Here is a 22,129-nt window from a genome sequence, read left to right on the forward strand (position 1 = left end):
AAGAAAAGATGAATCGCCCTGAAAGCCCATGTTTATATGAATAAACCGTATTGTGTATTCATTTCATATATAAAAAAGTTACACTTTGGTATTTTTACATTAGAGCCCCTATACTATACATTAAAATACACACCTAAACTTTTAAGTTTTGACTATCGGTAATCGTCGGTAATGTTAACATATACCTCTTCTTCCATCTAACTAAATCGGTAGTGTAAATTCACGTGGCACAACCACATTCAACACAACAACAACAACAATACCCAATCTAACGAAAGTGGGGTATGGGGGAGGTGAGTGTAGACAATCATTCCTCGTACCCTAGATTAGAAGGAAGTCACTACTCCACCCGCGGGTATAGAACCCGCGCCTAGATAAGGTCGTCCCTCCGTCTACTCTAGCGCAAAAGAGATTGCTTTCTAAAGGACCTCCGGCCCGAAGAGCTCATAAGAACGAAATAGAGAGGGCAAATGATACGTACCTGTACGAGTAATGAGCGCCTTGCAAGAAGCAACCATACACAGTACCATAAAGGGGACACATATAGCAGTAATGCACAACAGTAGGGCAAAGAGCATGAATAAAATAGTGCACATAACCATTTAATTTCAGGTAGACATACAGACAAACAAAATATATACACATATATATATATATATATATATATATATATATATATATATACCCACCCACACAGACACACACACCGATATATATATACCACACGAAAGCATGAAAAAAAAAAACTCATGCTTAAACATAAATACATATAGATACATTCGTAGATATATATACCTAGGTACAGATACAAGACAGACAAACATACATACACCAATACATGCACTTAGATACATAGATACATATATAGATACAAACATATACATCGGTACATATATATAGCCTAAAAACATATACATAGATACAAAGGCATATAAACCATGTACAACCAGATTCATCCTCAGCAAATACTTTTTTCTCATAATTTTGAATTTAAATTTAAATAATCCCTAATTATAAGCAGCTGTCTCTCTAATCTGATCCATGTTCTCCTAAACTGATCCATCACTTTTCAAATGGGAGTTGATATTTCCACTTTCAAATTTTATTCTTCCATCATCATTTGGTGTCTTTATTCTAACAATATCCCTTGTTTGATTGTAACAAAAAATTTGTATAACTTATCATTATCATTAAAGGTAGTATAGTACATTTTGGTGGATTAAGTAAAAACAGTGGTGTAAATATTAATTCCTTTTCGAATCTATCCTATCCTATACACCCAATTTCTCTCTCTCTCTCTCTCTTTAAAATAAAAAAAACCCTAAACACTATGTGATCGATTGATGCATATCTTACTCGATTTAGTTAAACGCCACCACCACCAATAAATTTGTAGCGAAATTATGAACATGATGGTACAAATTTCATACGAAATCATTCGTCCATGTTATTAAAAATCGATTGTACTGACATTGCTACAAACTCATATATATCAATTGAATATCGATATCGATTCATTGTGTCAAAAATGGTTACAACCAAATCAGATTGTCGATTACAACCAGTTGTACGGATTGAAATACAGATCAAACGATTACTCACTTCGAACAACAATGGATTTTGAACGATTACAACCAATTGTATGGATTGAAGTACAGATCGAGGCGTTAAAACTCGAACAATCGTCATCACATTCGTCGCCTAATATGAATTAATTGATTTTGATATGATATACCAGGTATGTCTCATTCAAACGTATGTATTGTTTGAGCTTCCTAATTGCGCAATCAAAATAATTTTGGGAGATACAAATACATAATTGATTTCGTATTCATCTGGGTAATGATCAATTACGTCATTCGATGCATAAAACAAAAAAATTAAAATTTAAAATTAATTCCTGGTATGATTTTACATTTTTTTCCTTTTTATGTAAAATACAGAGAAAGTATAAGATGAAGAAGAAGTAGCAGGATCTGAGCTGAAAATGGAAGGAATGGCATCAATAGCTTTGTTACCAAATGGGTCAATTTCGGGTCATTTTGTTCATCTTCCTCATTCAGTTTGTTATGGCATTCATGACCCTGGTATTTTTCTATAGCTTTGGTTCTATTCATATAGAAGTCTATCATGTAAAATACTTATTTTCTGTTGATAAATGTGTAACCATGAAAACAGAGATAGCATGTGAAAGGGAATGTAGCACGGGTGATGATTATCGATTGGTCAAATTGACTTTCATTGACTACAATGTAAAACTTTTATATTAGATTTAGTGTTTTGATATTTAGCCTTTAGAAAAATCAGTTGTAGTGAGTTGTTTTATTTTGTTTAGAGCAAGAAAGAACGTGAGGTAGTTGTTGAACGAAGCAGTCATGATGCTGCACGGTTATGTAATATTGAACATGCTCCCGGGTAACCGTTTTTATACATTATATTGCATGATACTTTAGGTTGTAAACAATCATTCCAACTTGGATAGTATTTGGTGTGCGTAACGTGGTCCGTTTGTTGACAAATGGGAGAAAGACGTTGTTCACCTGGTCGACAAGAAATAGCAGAATAGTAAGATTAAGATTTCATTCGAGTGTGAAACACTAAAAGCAGATGAAACAGCCGAAGGCCATATATATTAGTCGGTTCATGCCTAATTTAACTGGCATGGATATTGTTGGTAAGCTGTAAAAAAATTTACTTTTTGGTTTTTTTAACAGCTCCAAATTGTGATTTAATTGACACTTTAAATGTGCAGTTAATATCGGCAATATGAGTATCACGGGCTTGAATTTTAAAGCATAAGTGGGGTGTACAGAGCAAAGTTCGTAAAGTTATGATCTATGGTGCAGGTTTGAACTAATCGTTGGTTGCGTCTATAATCGTGTTAGACCCCCCGTTGTTTATTTTTTTACTTTATGTAGTAGATTTGAAACATATGTAGGATATGTTCATATGAATTCATGTTGACATAATTCGTTTTAAAACCTGTACACAATCAGATATACTACCAATTGGACGGATTTGAAAGATACAATACTAAAGCCGTAGAAAAATCTTGTTCATGATTTTCATTAGGACGATATGGTGTTGAGGAGTTGCATTCAACGTTACTGAAATTGATGCTCAAAGATGACTAGAATGTTGACGGGTTGCATTCAACCCTTACTGAATTGGTAATTTTTTTTTATTGAAATTTGGTTCATTTTGTTCATTGGTTGCAAATGTTTTCAGAGGTACAAATGCTAACTCTTTTGGTGCAGTGGCTACATGAGAAGTTTATTTTGTGTGATACTCTAACTATTTAGGCCATTGTACATGCATTGTGCAATTAAGTATAAAATTTCTTTCCTTAATTGTTTGTTTGTAAAATACTGATAATTTGATTAACGAGCAGATGAATTCGGGATGATTATGCTTTTCTGATTGCAGAAGCTTTGGGCCAAATGTGAACCCTATCTCCTTGGAAACAAGTGGTATGCTTCTTTTATGTGTTATTTTCACACGATTGATTATTTGATTATAAATCTTCTATTTGCATTGATTCATGGACCCTCAGTTAGAATTTTTGCCAACAAATTAATGTCAGCCCTATATGTTCATAGGAACCGTGCAACGATGTCATTTATTAGAGGTGGGCAAGATTTCATATGGGCTGATTATGGATCAAATTATGTAAAAGTTAGTAAAGTTTGCAACTTGGAGCTTTTTTTACCTAAAAGATTAGAAGCTTTGAGACCCATTAGAGAAGATGAAGTTTATGCTACGATTCAAGATATTTTTAACGAGTCTTCTAACCCTGGTATGAATTTTATTTTTTCAGTACTTTTTCAATGTGTTTAATTTACGTTTTTTGTGTGTGGAAGTTTAGATCTATGTAGTTTAGTATGTGAGAATTCTATGAATTTTGATTTTAGTTAAATTACGTAACATTAGATGATTGATTCTGGTGAGTAATTTAGAAAAAATAATTTTTTTGCTGGATTCATATGTACCTGGTAAAATGCAACTTTGAGATGTGTTGAATGTTGATTTGATATGTCAATTTTGTTTGCATTGAATGTTGATTATCTATGTTTGTAATCGTTTATTAGTTCGAAAAATCGATAAAACCTTTGATTAACTATAACCTGATACGTTTTATTTCGAAGCTTAAATTAGGGTTTTGTACATCTGAAATCATCAATAACGGTTCAATCCGTACAAAGGTATGCAATCATGTATATTGTGACTATTTATATTGTGACTATTAGAGAAGATGAAGCTTATGCAATCATGTACATACCAGTTAAAAATGACAATAGGTATATTGTGACTATTTATTTTCATGTACATCACAAGAACTACATTAAAATGCTTTGTGTAGCTTCATGTTACATAACTTTAATTGAAAGATCATTCCTATATGATATAATAATATATAAGAGTATGTAACAGGGTTCAAGGGACTGTACTGAAAACATAAGTGTGCTGGGTTGAAAAAGTTACTGTGATGGTTGAAAATAAAATGGGTTGTAAATGGGTTTTAGTTATTTGTTAATAAAAGTTGCAAAAAAGAAGTAAATCGCATATGTTATGTTCTAATGGGTTGCAAACATAACTGGTATGGGTTGAAAATTGAATGGGATATTGTCAGATAGGTTCTAACGGCTTTACGTTTGTTTAAATGGGTTGCAAAAAAGAAGTCAATTACAAGTGTTATGTTCTTATGAAGTAAAACTCAATGCAAATTGTCTAAAATCTTTAAATGTGCAAAGCAATGCTGCATAACTACACATTTTTGACTATTATCCTTAAACACAATAAAAACTGGATATTCTGCCACTTCCAAATGCTATCGAAATAAAAATAATACAAGTAAAATTATGCATTTACACTTTTTGTATATGCAAAGTTGATGACTTCTGGACAGTTTTGAAATTAGTAAAAACATTTGTATATGCAAAGCTCCATCTGCTGTGTCCTTTTGCGATCTTTTGTGACAATTGTGCCTCAAAGTTAACCACACTTTTGTGTCAAATACTTGTTGGGATTTAACAAGTTTGATAATACTTAAAACCTTTTAAGAATCATTATGAACGGAAGCGTGAAACTTTCAAATTTTACTTGTTATCTTTAAACCAATTTAAAGTTAAGTCCCACATGGATCAAGTTGCTAAATATACTTACAAATTAAAGAGAAGGAAAGATGTTATACCTCCTCAAAACAAGTTTGAGGGTTCTTCAAAATGAGCAGAAAGTTTGAAGGAGATGATGATGAAATGAGCTCCTAACTTGAACCTTCAAGTGCGTAGAACCCTAAGCTCTTGTACTCCAACACCACCCTTAATCTTGGCAATACTTTGGAACCTTTAAACCCTTGTTAACTAAGCTATAAAACCAGTTTTCTGCCTTGATAAAATCCGAACAGCAGCAGCCTGGTGCAGCTCAAATTGTTGATGAATGTGATGGATATTAGCTTCTAACTTGAAGCCTCAAGTTGTTATACCCACAAGCCTTGATCACCAACACACCCTTTATTTTTAGTTAGGATTTAGAACACTTGAAAGTAATAAAATAGCAAGCAAAGAACTCTCTTTCACCCTCAAAATATTTCGGCCAGATTAGTGTCCTGAACCAGAATTTTTGCAAGCTATTTTATGTGTATTATCTCCACTTACTTGAGTCAAAACCTTGGTTATCTCATAAGCATGTACCTTGGCACTTGTGTGTTATTAAAAGTAACATATTTTGGCATGTGAAGGGTGCCTAGGGGCTGAAAAAAACGTCCCATGTGTATGTATCATTCCAAGATTCATATTTTTATAAAACTTGTATTAATAAGTCTTGTAAATATATAAACTTGTTATATATAACATACATATGTTAAGTTACTTACATTTTATAAACCAATTTATAAAATATAACACAACATAATTATTTAAACTTATAAATAATTAAATATAAATTATCCCAATAATTTATCTCAAGCGATAATACTTTAGAAATCCGATTTTCTAAAGTTCAAGTGTCGTGTATTTATTTAATGATCCAATCATTAAGATTAATACTTATAAGGTGTCGGTAAGCTTGTTATTGGGTATGACCCGACTTGGATCATAACACATTAGCCACATTAATTTAATATGTCTCTCGGGCATACGAAATACCTTCAATCTCCCACTTGCACGAGAACCATAAGAAATTAATGCAAGTGATGGATACCACCTAACGACCGTCCATCACCCCCAATATGTTATGACTTTGTGCCATTCAATAACATCATCCTTTTCGAGTTCCCATCTCGAATATGAATAGGTGAATCTTTCATTATATCCTTTCATCCTAGATGTCATGTCAAATCCAAGAGATACAGAGTGACCACTCTCTTATAGATTTAACTTTATCAGGCCTTAGACATCTGACTCTCAACGAATAAGAGGGACAAATTCCATCTTGACTACATACGTCCTAGATACATACTTTGCATTATACCTGAGCTCTTCCTTATGTACTACCATATTTCAGAATAGCGAAGGAAAGAATCAAGGCATAATACTCGGTGAATATCAGGACCCAATATGTATCTCAGGTCAGAGGATACGATGATATTCGCCTTTACTCAAGATTACATGTGATCAACCACAAAGGCTCCATGCAGTAAATCTTGAGAGCGGGTCTTCCAATATTTGTATCTCACAAATATCTATGAACCTTGGTAGCAACCCTGCCCTACATTCAGTCCGTGAATGTATACCAATCCAAGTTCATAATAGTCTAAACTTCACACTTGTTCCCACAAATGTGATCAACTACGGAATTCAGAATAAAAGTTTATTCATGGATAAAATATGCAAAATTTGGAACATGACTCATAATTAAATTAATACCATAATTATATTAATGAGTTTGAACTAATTCATTCCGTTACAATACATAAAATAGATCAATTCCAATCACTAGAATATCGAAGCCCTAATGCACAAACATGTCCCTCATGTTTTGGCCCATGTAAAAGCTTCGTGAGTGGATCCGCAACATTTTGATCTGTGTGAACTTTGTGAATACATATCTTTCCCTTTTCAACCTCATCCCTGATGTAGTTGAATCTCCGCTCAATGTGACGAGTCTTTTGATGAGCACGAGGTTCCTTGATTTGAGCAATGGCACCCTCGTTGTCACAAAAGATCTCAAGAGGGTCCTGAATGGAAGGGACCACTCCTAAATCGTCGATGAATTTCTTCATCCATGCAGCTTCCTGAGCTGCCAGTGAGGCGGCAATGTACTCCGACTCTGTAGTGGATAACGCAACAACTTCCTGTTTTGAGCTCTTCCAAGAGACTGCACCACCATTTAACACGAAGACATAACCGGATTGTGATCGAGAGTCATCTCGATCAGTTTGGAAACTCGCGTCCACGTAACCTTTTACAGCGAGTTCCTCCTCACCAGAACCATATATTAGAAACATATCCTTAGTCCTCCTAAGGTATTTCAATATACTTTTAACAGCAATCCAATGACTGTTTCCTGGGTTATTCTGGTATCTACTTGTCAAGCTTAGAGCGCATGACACATCCGGTCTAGTACATATCATTGCATACATGATAGACCCAACAGCAGATGCGTATGGGACTTTCTTCATTCTCTCTTGTTCATCTTTCGTGGTAGGACACTGAGATGAACTGAGAACGGTTCCTCTTTGAATAGGTACCAAACCTTTCTTAGAGTTTTCCATCTTGAACCTTTTCAAGATTTTATCAATGTATGTACTTTGACTCAAACCTATCAATCTCTTGGATCTATTCCTATAGATCCCAATTCCCAATATGTATTGTGCTTCTCCAAGATCCTTAATGGAGAAGCAACCTTTTAGCCAAGTTTTGACCTCTTGCATTGTGGTTATATCATTCCCAAACAATAATATATCATCCACATATAGCACAAGGAACATTATAGAGCTCCCACTAGCCTTCTTGTATACACAAGCTTCATCACCATTTTTAATGAAGCCAAATTTCTTTGCCTCTTCATTAAAACGATGATTCCACATTCTAGATGCTTGTTTCAATCCGTAGATTGATTTCTTTAACTTGCATACCATTTTAGGATTTTCCGGATCAACAAAACCTTCGGGCTGTACCATATAAACATCTTCCTCAAGATATCCATTCAGGAAAGCGGTTTTGACATCCATTTGCCATATTTCATAGTCATAGTGAGCAGCAATGGCAAATAATATCCTAATAGACTTTAGCATTGCCACAGGCGAGAAAGTTTCATCATAATCAACCCCTTGAGTTTGAGTGAAACCTTTTGCTACAAGTCTAGCTTTGTATGTATCCAAGTTTCCATGTATGTCGGTTTTCATTTTGAAAAGCCATTTGCAATCAACTAGCTTGGAGCTAGGAGGTTGCAAAACAAGTTCCCAAACTTGATTTTCATACATGGATTGCATCTCGGCGTTCATGGCTTCCTGCCATTTATCTTTATCAATCCTTGATAAAGCATCTTCGTAGTTTGTCGGTTCATCCAAATCAACCGTATAGCAACCATCCACGAGAAACCCATATCTCTCGGGAGGATTACTAATCCTACTAGATCTTCGAACGTCTCGTGTACCTTGATCATCCATTTGATCACTATCAACATTTTCATGTTGAGTGCTAGTGTCAACCAATTGCGTATCATCTATTTGATCTTGAACCTCTTCAAGATCTATCTTCCTTTCACTACTTCCTTCCATTAGGAACTTAGTTTCAAGGAATTCCGCCTTCCGAGCAACAAATACATTCTGCTCGGATGGATCATAGAAATAATATCCCATATTATCCTTGGGATATCCTATGAAGATACACTTCGTGGATCGAGCATTCAACTTATTAGGGACGTAACGCTTAGGATAAGCTTCACATCCCCATACCTTTAAGTATGATAGAGATGGAGGTTTTCCAAACCACATCTCATGAGGTGTTCGTTCCACTTTCTTGGTTGGGGCCATATTTAAAATACGAGCCGCGGAGCATAGACAATAACCCCAAAATGATAGAGGTAACGTGCTTCTAGCCATCATAGATCGAACCATATCCATTAGGGTTCGGTTCCTCCTTTCGGAAACTCCATTAAGTTGGGGTGTTCCGGGTGGAGTAAGTTGTGAGATAATCCCACAACTCCTAAGATGATCTTGGAAAGCATCGCTTAGGTATTCACCTCCTCTGTCGGTACGAAGTACTTTGATTGTCTTATTGAGTTGATTTTGTACTTCGCTTTGATATTCTTTGAATGCTTCAAAAGTTTCGTCCTTATGTCTTAATAAGTAGACATATCCGAAACGACTAAAGTCATCAATGAAAGTAACAAAGTATCTTTCACCATTCCTAGTCATGGGTTTAAAGGGTCCACATACATCCGAATGTATTAATCCCAATAAATCTTTAGCCCTTTCATAAGTCCCTTTGAAAGGTGCTTTAGTCATCTTGCCTTGTAAACAAGATTCACATACATCAAACGAATCCATTTCATTTGATTTCAAAAGTCCATCCTTTTGAAGTGTATGCATTCGGTTCTTGTTTATGTGACCAAGGCGACAATGCCATAAATAGGAATCACTCAAATCCCTTTTGAGTTTCTTGGTGCTTGTATGGTACATTGAGCTACTAGATGATGTGTCATCATGAACCAATTCATAAATTCCATTTGAAGGTGAAGCCTTGAAATAGAATACATTATCTAAATAAATATGGATATCATCATTAACAAAATTAAGATAAAAACCACATTGTTTCAAACGGGAAATGGAAATAATGTTTCGACATAAATCGGGTGCATACAAAACATCTTTCAAAATAAGTTCCAAACCACTTGGAAGCTTTAACACAAAGTCTCCTTGAGCCTTCACTTGCACTTTGGCTCCATTACCCATGTAGAGACTTGATGTTCCCGTTTGCTTGCTACTTCTTTTGAACCCCTGCAATGAATTGCAAATGTGAGTTCCACATCCAGTGTCTAATACCCATGTATTAGAAGAAGTAATACTAAGCTCTATATATACCATATATATATTACCTGAGGTTTGCCCTGCATCCCTCTTGTCCTTCAACTCCTTAAGATAGACCGGACAGTTTCGTTTCCAATGACCCATTTCACCGCAACCGAAACATGGGTCTTCCTTGGGGTTTGCCTTCTCTGCTACCTTTTGCTTCTTAGCCTTGTTCTTGGTTGAGGTAACCATCTTCCCCTTCCCTTTGCCTTGATGGGCGGGTCCTTTCCTCTTAGCCACCTTTGGCTTAGAGGTGTTACCTTTGGATCCACCTTGATCGATTGCTAACACGGGTAAAGCCCTTTTACCCATGCTAGTTTCCGCCGTTCTAAGCATACCGTGAAGCTCACCTATGCTCTTATCCATCCCATTCATATTGTAATTAATTACAAATTGATCAAACCTTTTTGATAGGGAGTTAAGGATAAGATCGGTGGCTAACTCATTAGATATGTTTAGGTTAAGACGGTTAGCACGATCGATAAGGCTTTTCATCTTAAGTACATAAGATGAAACCGATTGGGTATCGTCCATACGACAAGCATGTAGCGCCCGAACCGTTTCGAAGCGTTCGACACGCGCTTGTTGGAGGAACATCTCCTTCAATTGCGTTATCATGTCATATGCACTATGATGCTCGAAATCCTTTTGGAGTTCTGGTATCATAGTCCCAAGCATTAAGCATGAGACTTGAAGGGAGTCGTGGCAATACTTATCGTAAGAGGCCATTGCCTCCACATCATTCTCATCCGGTTGATCGGGAATGGGGTCCTCAAGCACATACATTTTATCCTCTTGTTTGAGGACAATCCGAAGATTGCGGAACCAATCCATAAAGTTTGTATGGTTGAGTTTGTCTTTCTCTAAGAGAGACCTTAATGATAGGTGGTTCAGGTTAAGTGGTGCGTTTGGAATGTTGTTGTTGTTATTGGCGGCCATCTACAAAATTTAACAAAGTTCGTTTAAGTATCGATTTTAATTTAACATTCAATACCCTTTTAAATTTTAATTGACTTATTAAATATTAGAATCCAACGGTAAATCAAATTTCGGTTAGGTGACCTTTATCCCGTTATTTGATTTAGCTAGGTAGTCATTATATGACAATTGCAATCCTTTTGCAACTTCTAAGTTATGGGATCATGCAATCCTTTTGCATGGCATATTTATCCCATCAACGCCTATTTGTTCATCATGCTTCGGTGACCTTAAGTTCATGATTCCCAAATCAAGTCGTCCTACTTGTGTAAACATGTAGACTTAACATACAAGTGGTTAGGTGACCTTTATCCCACATGTATGCGAAGTGTACCTTATTCATACTAGTTCGCTCATGACGGTTAGGTGACCTTTATCCCATCAAGAGTTTCCTTAATACGTCTAAGTGTTTCCACAAAAGGATGGCGTTTAACTTGTTTGCCTTGTTAATAAGGGATTTTAAGTTTTCATTAATTCTAATTTGAGAAAACTTTTACACCATACACCAACATGCATTTAGTGTATGGTTTAATTGAAAATCTATTTTCATGTTATGTAATTAAACCAATTACTTGATATAAACCATTTTATATGTATGATCCTTATCATGTTCTTAATAACCATTTATTAAGGTTCTCGGTTGCCTTTTAAATTTAACCATTTAAATTGCCGTTTTGCATGTACTTAGCACGTCTAATTTAACCAATTAAAATGTCGTTTTGTTAGTTGTTATCTTGTGATTAATTGTATCAACCAAACATACAAAACAATAATCATACAAACAACCACACATGCAAAATAAGTATGTTCACAATCTAGCCATTTTGGTGGACATTTGTTTAGCCGAAAACAAATGTCACCGGGTAAGGGTTAATCATACAAAGTAGGAGATTACAATCTCCCACTTAACCTTGCATCCATATGCTCCTTGTGTTCTTGAAGTCTTCATGATCTTGTTCTTCATTTTTACAAAATATGTATCCTAATACATTTTTATCTAGAAAATGAAATACAACCTATTCTATTTTACATACCAAATGTAAAACAAATTACATAGCCAAAATAATAATTATTACATGCCAATTGAATGAATAATATTACATACCAAATGAATATAACAAATCAACCAAATATAACATGCAATCAACACAAGGTCAAGGCTAGGATTGTGAACTTTAACATGCAACCAAAATTGACCAAAATGCAAGTTCCAAACCCTCTTGGAACCTCTTTCAAATTCGGCCAATCAAACAAACCCACCCAAACCCATTTGTTTTTGCAATCTACATTCATGCATGTTAGTAGATTGCAAATGTAGTGGGTTTTAAACAACAATTTGAAGCATATTTCAACAACTTCGGCTCTAGATACCATTGTTGGGATTTAACAAGTTTGATAATACTTAAAACCTTTTAAGAATCATTATGAACGGAAGCGTGAAACTTTCAAATTTTACTTGTTATCTTTAAACCAATTTAAAGTTAAGTCCCACATGGATCAAGTTGCTAAATATACTTACAAATTAAAGAGAAGGAAAGATGTTATACCTCCTCAAAACAAGTTTGAGGGTTCTTCAAAATGAGCAGAAAGTTTGAAGGAGATGATGATGAAATGAGCTCCTAACTTGAACCTTCAAGTGCGCAGAACCCTAAGCTCTTGTACTCCAACACCACCCTTAATCTTGGCAATACTTTGGAACCTTTAAACCCTTGTTAACTAAGCTATAAAACCAGTTTTCTGCCTTGATAAAATCCGAACAGCAGCAGCCTGGTGCAGCTCAAATTGTTGATGAATGTGATGGATATTAGCTTCTAACTTGAAGCCTCAAGTTGTTATACCCACAAGCCTTGATCACCAACACACCCTTTATTTTTAGTTAGGATTTAGAACACTTGAAAGTAATAAAATAGCAAGCAAAGAACTCTCTTTCACCCTCAAAATATTTCGGCCAGATTAGTGTCCTGAACCAGAATTTTTGCAAGCTATTTTATGTGTATTATCTCCACTTACTTGAGTCAAAACCTTGGTTATCTCATAAGCATGTACCTTGGCACTTGTGTGTTATTAAAAGTAACATATTTTGGCATGTGAAGGGTGCCTAGGGGCTGAAAAAAACGTCCCATGTGTATGTATCATTCCAAGATTCATATTTTTATAAAACTTGTATTAATAAGTCTTGTAAATATATAAACTTGTTATATATAACATACATATGTTAAGTTACTTACATTTTATAAACCAATTTATAAAATATAACACAACATAATTATTTAAACTTATAAATAATTAAATATAAATTATCCCAATAATTTATCTCAAGCGATAATACTTTAGAAATCCGATTTTCTAAAGTTCAAGTGTCGTGTATTTATTTAATGATCCAATCATTAAGATTAATACTTATAAGGTGTCGGTAAGCTTGTTATTGGGTATGACCCGACTTGGATCATAACACATTAGCCACATTAATTTAATATGTCTCTCGGGCATACGAAATACCTTCAATACTAAGGACCCAAATTAACCATACTTTAATATATTGGGTCGATATATCCCCTTTTTAGTGAAATATCATTCCTTTATGATATGAACACAACTATATACTCTGCATATAAACAATTGAAATCTCATTTGGTTCTTGATAATATAGTCTGTGTGTTGTATATTCTTCCTTTACCTTCATGTATAGTGATGTAACATTGTTTTTTTCACATTATCTACTAATGTGGCAACGTTAAGGTGCAGTGAAGATGTGTGGGAAGTGACAAACTTGAATGATTGGTAGTCATCGTTTCAAATCAAAATGTATGATCTTAGTAGTTTTTATTAGATTCAATATATGTGTTTCATCTTAAAGACCCATGAAACAAACCAGAAATGTCACATTTGGGAGGTGTCAATATTGACCCAAGTTTTTAAGTTTCGATTAGTTTTTTGTTAAGTCATATAATATGAATGCAGTTGTTACTATAGGTATGTTCATGGTTCACCTACATAAAGATATTTACGTTGGATTTCTTACAGTTGTACAATACACATCTTTATGACAATGCAACAAATGAAGAAATGGTAGCTGAACATGACTGCATATGCAGACTTTCTTCTTGAAGTCCAAGACATAAACATATATTTTTTTAGATATGCACGTCATTTGTATATATTCAAATGGTTAGTGCTTCTTTACGGCAGGTTTATAATGCATACTTACTAAATCATATCTTTCACTGTTTCAGCTCTTCATTAGAAAAAATATGTTTCTATATGTTTCAACATCTTTTACTTATAGAAATGAAGCATTTATTGTTATACAATAACTTACATCTAATATCTATTGTTCTGAAATTGATGCAGTTAAGACGTTCATTTATTGATGCAGTTCAGCAAACTTTCACGGACGTATGCTCATCAATTGATATTATTAACCCATCAGACCCACTTTGTTTGAAGTGATTATTTATATTCTTACAACTGTTTTGATTATTTAGTAATAGAAGACCATCTGGAATTTAACACACTTGCACATACATTCCAGTGTATACACATTGGGCTGACATGATATCTGGATGATGTTATTCAGTTATTATGCTTTCATTTAAAGATGTACTATAATAGTCATCGACCTCTAATTGTTATGATACTTTGTTGAAGCTCTTTTATTAATCTCTATAGGGCCTTTTACACCTTAAATTTGGGTCAATTATGTACTTTGTTAGGTAGTTGTTCTATTTACAGTTAGTTCCATTTGGGCGGGTCATGTTTTAATCTGATTGGGTGATGGGTTGGTCTGTCTACTTTTATATAGGTTCTTTGTCGGTGTTTATAGTATGGAGGTATCTTGTTAATTTAGTGATTAGTCATTAATGCAACTTATGTAGTAACTTAAATTCCAGGCAGGATTTAAAACCCATGGAAATTTGATTCTACCATTTTCATGGCGTCAATTATTATTATTTTTATTTTAGTATTTTTATTTTTTTTAAAAACTTTTTCCTACTTAAAGGCCGGAGGTCCTCTCGGAAGCAATCTCTTTATCCGTCCAATAAAGAGAGGGATGATTTTCTCTACTCTTGAGAGTGTTTTCACTCTGGGTGGGAAAATGACTTGTCTTTATTCTAGGATAGGGGAAGGATTGTTTACATCTCACCTCCCCCATACACCACTCATTGTGATATTGGGTTTTGTTGTTGTTGTAGTATGGAGGTATTTGGTCAAGATAATACATGATATTTACTATTGCCTTTTTTATTTATATTGTCCTTTTTGTGATGAATCTGCAAAAAGAATGCAAGATTTATGAAGTAATTAATGCAACTTATGGATCATTAGTGGTTTCATATTGCCTTTTTGTGATTAAATATTTGCCTTCTGTGTATTCGTTTGAGTATTTACATGTTTTTCGCAGAGGTATGTGTTGAATCTTGTGTCGTTTCAGAGTCGAAGATAAACATCCTCAGGTTAATCGCAAGGTTAGATTTTGAAATTGAAGTCGTAATCGATTCGAATTCTTTAAATTTTAACTGATTATTTAGTGCAGAGATCTAAACAATCGAACAAAGACTACTATCGAATGTACACCTAAATAACTAAAGGCAATCTGCCTTGTTTTTTTACTCACGAATTTTAATAGATCAAAACTGAGAACAAAATAAACCTACGGTCCTTCATAAATAGGACTAGGAAACAATTCAATATGGAAACAAAACAATGGATCAAATCCTTATTCTAAAATAAAACAAACTTTATTGGAAACAAAATCAAACTTTGATATCCTCAGCTTGCTCCCCAAGACTTCTGCTATCCTGAATCTAATTGACCAACACACAGCCCATCATCTTGAATTAATTTGAGCCCACTGATCATGCATATTTTAACCGAGGGGTCTTAACATGCTTGCTCAACGTAAAGGAGGGGTTTAAGGATTTTAGAACGTGGCTCTCCGGTCCGGCTACCGTGAATAACCCTGGCCGACATGATGATGTCGGCGGGGTGGCCAAGTGATTAAGTCCACCTTCGATGACGTCCGTCGATCAGAAGGCCCCAAGCAAGGTTGTAGGTACCAGTTAATAAAGAACTCACCTGTTAACCTTTAGAAGATGATAGAGGATGTAAGTTACGTAGGATGTGTGGTAGAAGATGGCTACGTAACGTGGTATGTTGCTAACGACGATTAGGGTTTGTATTTATAGGCAAACCCTAATTCTAGAACCGTCATAGGATAGTGATAATCGTTTCCATAACCATCTCCCCCGAATCACGGATATAATTATGGAAAAGATATTTGCTCAACCGCCGTAAAGGACCAGATACGGATCCGCATGCCGCATGCCGCATGAGAGCACCCCGCATGCGCACCATAGCGCATGCCCGTGTGTATGTTACATGCGCATGCGGGCTGCGGTATCATTAAGTCCCCCCAGTTTGATGTTATATGACGCAAGTCATATGATATCAAACTATTAAGCGAAAAAGAGAAAACAAAAGGACGACGAGCATTTAATGTCCTCGCGTGCGCCTCGATGCCTGTCACAATCGCAGAAGCCCATTCGGCTGACAAGACATAAAGTAACAATGCCGCAGGCGCGTGCGAACCACGCGCGTGTTTGTAATCATTCTTAACTGACACCACGCGCGATCAGCAAATTGTACCCGTCGATTGCATTACACGTGTATGGCCACGATAACACCATTCCAACCCACGCTCCCCCAATCTTGCCTATAAATAGCCCCAAATCACACACATTTTCACTTTTCCGGTGTCAAGCTTCCCAAATACGCTCTCGCCTTCAAATCCTATCAATTCCGATCAACTCCGTCATATTCCGATCGTCATTTAAAGGTCAGTCGTTCTCCATTCATCTAAAAATGACCAAAGCTAATGAAACTTTCGTAGAGAATGTAGAGTCCAACATAGGCCAGAAAAACATCGACCACTTAGTTAAGCAATACCCCCCTCTTGCGGGTTACAATCCGGTACCACCACTGCCTAGCCAGCGAGCCCATCAGCCACCAGAGAATAAGGTGGCGATCTACGAACATGCTTTTAAGCATGGTAATTTTAGGGTTCCACCCACCGACTTCTTTTTAGGCGTACTAGATCATTTCAAAGTAGGGCTAGGGCAATTGCACCCGTATGCGATAGGCAAAATCGTTCTATTCGAGATGTGGTGTGTTGCACTCAACACAGTACCATTGGTGAAGGTTTTTTGCCACCTATTCCGCTTAGCCAACCACCATAAATCTTGGTTCACCTTCTTCGTACGCCAAAATTTCACAAAAACCCCGAAATCGAATGCGGGAAGTTGGAAAGAAACTTTTTTCTTCGTCGACCAGACCGTAGTAGGCACTGGCTTCCCGCAGACGCTTATTTGGTGCGAGAAGGTAGAAAAAGATGTGAACAAGATGCCAGCGTTGGATGACGAGGAGAAAAAGTTGTTGAAGCAGTGCGTCAACGCACAACTGGTGCACCGTTCGTATGGTAATGTTATGCTGCGGTTGGGGAAGATCTCCGCGTATTGGCCTTGGGAGGAAGTGCGGCCGGCCATAGTTGGCCCCGATGGAAAGGGTAGGAATAGCATAAACGCGTACTTACATAAATTTTTGTATATTTTCTAACGCAGGCGTTTATTGTTTGCAGAGATGAGGATGAAGAAGGTGCTTACCGCGGAGGAGATTGCTGGGATCTCTTTCCGCAAGCAGGATGTGGACAAACAGCTAGAGCAGGCAGCTGCTAGCGAACATGTGGAGGAATCGCCGGCGGAGTCAGGCAATAAACGCAAGGCGGCTGGGACGTCCGAGGCTCAGAAGAAGAAGAAGAAGACTCCTAAGCAGCTGGAGGATATGCGCAACGACAATTTTGTTGCCATCGAGCCGCGGTCCGCAGACCTTCCTCCCCCCATTAATGGTGAGCGTTTATTTTTTCGCATGTATACCGCGTAGAAAAATCTGCGCACTAATCTGAGTATTTTGCAGAGCATGTGGAGGAGACGCAGCCAACAACACCGCGGGTCAACCCCGAGCTGCAGGCCACTGCCACATCCAAAGACAAGGCGATCCCTGTCGAGTCTGAGTCTACATTACCTCCTCCGCAAGGCAGCTTCCGTGTTGCCAACCTCCGCCAACTTTGCCAGTCCTTCGCAGAAAATGCTGCGGAGCAATCTGCATTCTTGCAGCAAATCTTCCCAGCAGAGTTCCGCGAGCAACTGGCCGCGCTGCCGTTTAACCAGGCGCTCAACGCCTTTGTCCAGAACGGGCTGGTATTCTTTGGGATGTTTGCGGACCAAGCCCGTCGATCCTCCAGCCTATACGATGTTGCACTGCGCAAAGAGGTGGAGTTGGGTTTGCTGCAGGCGGGTGTAGAGCAGGTCAAGAAGGACAGGGACGCTGCTGAGGAGGCCCGCAAAGCTGTTGAATTGACTGCGGCCGAAACCAAGACCCTCTTGATTCAAGAAAGAAAAAAGAATCAAGAGCTTGTGGGTGCGGTTGATCAGGCGAAGGGGGAAACTGAGCGAGTGAGGCTGGAGTTGGAAAAGGTGACGAGGGAGAGGGACGATGCGGTTACCGACCGCGAGCTGGCCGAGGCAGATATGACAAAGCTGCGCACCGCACTCCCCGCAATTGCGCAGAAAGTGATGGACTCCGAGCCCGTGTCCGACCGGTTTAATGCCTATGTCGATGCGGTCAAGGACCATGAGGTGAACAAGGCTGTGCGGGAAGTGATCCAGGCATGCGGCCTAACTCCACCGTTCCCCGACATTGTCCAAAAGAAATTAAAGGAGGGAACGGCCGCGGCGCTGCTGGAGGCGGAAGAGGCAATCAAGTCCATCCCTATCCCTTTGATCAATGCGTTTGCGGCTGACCCGACGATGCCGCTTGATGGGTTTTTGAAGGAGGATTACTAGAGTAGTTTGTGCCGTAAGCCCTAATCTTAGGCAGGTAATTGTAAATGTATTTTGGAGCCCTAAGTCCCATGTTGGGCAGGCATGTGAAACAATTACTTATGTAATAATTTATTTGGATGTGTATATATGTTTGTCTGTTATGCATGCGTGATATCCTTGTTTATATATCGCGAATCAAAACAAATTATGAACCGCATGCGCATGCGCAGAGTTAACCACAACTTATGCGTATGCGGATGGTACTGCGTAAAATAAACCAATATTTTAACTTACCTTTAACAATTTAGACTCAAAAGCTACTGCGCTATTGCTTTGTCATGTACTAGAGGTGCACTATTAGTTGTATGGTAAGCAAACGCAACTAAAAACAAACCAATGTTTTTATGCTTAGGAGTTCCTCAAGCAAACCAATGCGAGAGCGATTACGCACAAGCAAACCAATGCTTGTATATTTAAAGTCGACTTTGCAGCCATCTAGTCTGCGTGGCGCTTGGCTAGGGGAAAACCAATTCCCTTCGCCTGCCGTTATTGTCTAGCCTTGTAACCAAACAGGCTTCTGCCGCACGGGGGCTAGAGGACACCCCTTAAGTAGGCAGGAATCGCATACAAAAAATATAAATGGACAACGAAAGTATGCGCATGTAATTATTTTTATTTGGCATTAATTATGATTACAACTGCGACATATCCGAAAGGATGAAAAATAAAATAATGTGCTAAACAAATTGGAGTGATCAAGTCCATCTAGCTACATGTAACATTTTTTCAATAACGTCGCATGCCAAGTGCGTTTCACAGGTTTGCCATCTAATGTCTCTAGATGGTATGCCCCGGTGTTGCTTGCTTTTGCTACCCTGTATGGGCCCTCCCAACGAGGTCCCAGTTTCCCAGTATCTTCCGCATGACTTGCATCGTTCTGGCGCCAAACCAAATCACCGCACTTATAAGTGCGTGAACGCACACGCTGATTGTAATACTTTGCGATTTTCTGCTTGTTATTTGCTTCGTTAACAGCCGCAGAGAGTCTGCGTTCTTCAAGCAGATTAAGATTTTCCCGCAGAGCTTCAGAGTTATTTTGCTCATCAAAGTTTTGTATGCGGAACGTTGGTACCCCAATCTTTGCGGGTACAACAGCTTCTGACCCATAAACCAAACTAAACGGAGTCTCACCAGTGCTTGCTTTGGGTGTGGTTCTATGCGCCCATAAAACCTTTGGAAGCTCATCCACCCAACCAACGCGGTCATGACCCAACCTTGCCTTGATTCCAGCAACTATATCTCGGTTGGTAACTTCGCACTGGCCATTCGCCTGCGGATGCGCAACTGAAGTAAAAGTTTGCTTAATATTAAGCTCCGCACACCAACTGCGAAAAGGATCGCCGGCAAATTGTGTACCGTTATCACTAACAATTTCATTGGGTATGCCGAATCGACAGACAATGTCTTCCCATACAAAATTCCGCACTCTTTTCCCCGAAATTGTTGCCAGCGGTTTCGCTTCGACCCACTTCGTGAAGTAATCGATTGCAACAATTAAGAATTTGACATTTCCTGCGTGCGCAGAGTATGCGTAAGATAATGACGTAAGTAGCATATTTAGCAAATGAATGGCAATATTACCTTGGCCTTTGGGGAATGGTCCGACTATGTCGATCGCCCATTTGCAGAATGGCCATGGCGAGGAGACCGGTATCATTGGATGCGCAGGTGCCCTGCTGATAGGTGCATGTATTTGGCATGATTCGCATTGCTTGACAATACGCGCGGTGTCTGCATACATAGTAGGCCAATAATAACCTAACCGCATGATTTTTGACACAATGGACCTGTGTCCCGAATGAAGGGCGCATGCACCCTCATGCACCTCGCGTATAACTTCCTCTGCCTCTTTCGGACCTACGCACCTTAAATGCGGTCCCAAATAGTTTCTTCGATACAAGACGTCACCCTCGAGGGCATAAAGCGGTGCCTTTGTGCGGACTTTCTTCGCATCAGAGGAGTCCGCGGGTGAAGTGCCGTCCCGTAAAAAAGCGATGATGGGCGTCATCCACGTTGGGCTTGATTCCTCAACCGGTGCCACTAGAGGCATCATGACAATAGATTTTGCGTTGAGTTCCTCTATTAGAATTTTCTTACCCATATGATCAAAAGCCAAGGCAGCTAGTTTGCTTAGCGCATCCGCCTTCTTATTTTGCCCCCGCATTACGTGCGAGATTTGAAAAGCCTCGAACTGGTCAGCGAGATTATGAACAAGCGATAAATATTGCTGCATAGCAATGTCGTGCGTTTCGAAGTCTCCGCAGACTTGATTGCATACTAGCTTTGAATCCACGTAAGCGTGCAAGATTTTAACATTTAGCTTATGCGCGATGCGCATACCTGCTAGCAGAGCCTCATACTCTGCTTCATTGTTTGTGACAGCAAAATTAAACCGCAGTGCATACGTATGTTCCTCACCGCCTGGACCTGTCAAAATTATACCTGCGCCTGCGCCAGATACGCTACACGCACCATTGGTGTATAATTCCCATGGTGATAGAACAGGTGCGGGCGGATCTTGATGTTCTGCTGACGCTTCGACATCCGCAGGTATTTCTGCTATTTAGTCAGCAAGTATTTGACCCTTAACCGCACTGCGAGAAGAAAAGTTTATTTCATGTTCTCCCAATTCGACTGCCCACTTGGCCATTCGGCCAGAAATCTCGGGCTTGTACAGTACCTAAATGAAATAAAATAATTGCGTTAGTCAATGCGGTAACCCCGGTCATTGCCGCAAAGTAATCATGTACCAACCTGTTTGATTGGCTGATCAGTTAGAACCACAATCGGATGTGCTTGAAAGTATCGGCGCAAACGCCGCGCTGTATGGACAAGCGCATATACTAACTTCTCTATTGGCGAGTAGTTTACTTCGCTTGATGTCAGCGTCTTGCTTACGAAGTAGACCGGCATTTGTGTCTGAGAAAACCTCAGCGTTAAAGTTCTGCGAAATAAATAATGCAAGTAAATTGATGTTACCTTTTCGCGGTCTGCGATGAGAACTGAACTGATTGCTTCCTTTGATGCCGCAAGGTACAGCGTTAACGTCTCCCCAGGGACTGGCGCAGTAAGTGTTGGTAACTCTGCAAGCACCTTTTTCATCTCCTGAAAGGCTGATTCTGCTTCCTGAGTCCAGACAAAATCCTTTTTCTTCAAACAGTTTTTCAAAGTGTTAAAGAATGGTAGCTGACGCTCTGCGGCT

General features: G+C 38.2%; 1 protein-coding gene and 1 long non-coding RNA gene across 7 annotated transcripts; one reads left to right on the forward strand and one right to left on the reverse strand.

Annotated features, from left to right (window-relative positions):
* The first annotated feature begins 1,317 nt into the window (after window positions 1–1,317).
* On the forward strand, window positions 1,318–14,861 carry LOC139861913 (uncharacterized). Of its 6 annotated transcripts, none has more exons than XR_011763996.1 (10): window positions 1,318–1,738; window positions 1,944–2,087; window positions 2,179–2,252; window positions 2,336–2,674; window positions 2,753–3,170; window positions 3,392–3,470; window positions 3,600–3,796; window positions 13,730–13,795; window positions 14,015–14,158; window positions 14,342–14,861. It is a non-coding gene; the product is annotated as an uncharacterized lncRNA (long non-coding RNA). The 6 variants fall into 6 exon arrangements; XR_011763997.1 differs by having other exon boundaries at window positions 13,736–13,795; XR_011763998.1 differs by lacking the exon at window positions 13,730–13,795 and having other exon boundaries at window positions 2,753–2,880; window positions 2,997–3,170.
* LOC139861353 (uncharacterized) lies at window positions 9,768–11,070 on the reverse strand. Its single transcript, XM_071849726.1, has 2 exons — window positions 10,039–11,070; window positions 9,768–9,940 (listed from the first exon to the last, which is right to left on the reverse strand). Exons 1-2 carry the CDS (start codon window positions 10,949–10,951, stop codon window positions 9,924–9,926), a joined length of 930 nt encoding a protein of 309 aa, XP_071705827.1. The 5' UTR covers window positions 10,952–11,070; the 3' UTR covers window positions 9,768–9,923.
* Window positions 14,862–22,129: the final 7,268 nt, after the last annotated feature.

Source organism: Rutidosis leptorrhynchoides, chromosome 8 (genome assembly GCF_046630445.1).
Source record: "Rutidosis leptorrhynchoides isolate AG116_Rl617_1_P2 chromosome 8, CSIRO_AGI_Rlap_v1, whole genome shotgun sequence".
NCBI lineage: Eukaryota > Viridiplantae > Streptophyta > Magnoliopsida > Asterales > Asteraceae > Rutidosis > Rutidosis leptorrhynchoides.

Bases quoted from the DNA above. Each gene is read 5' to 3' on its own strand.
- LOC139861353 (XM_071849726.1), bottom strand. From the start codon at position 10,951: ATGGCCGCCAATAACAACAACAACATTCCAAACGCACCACTTAACCTG.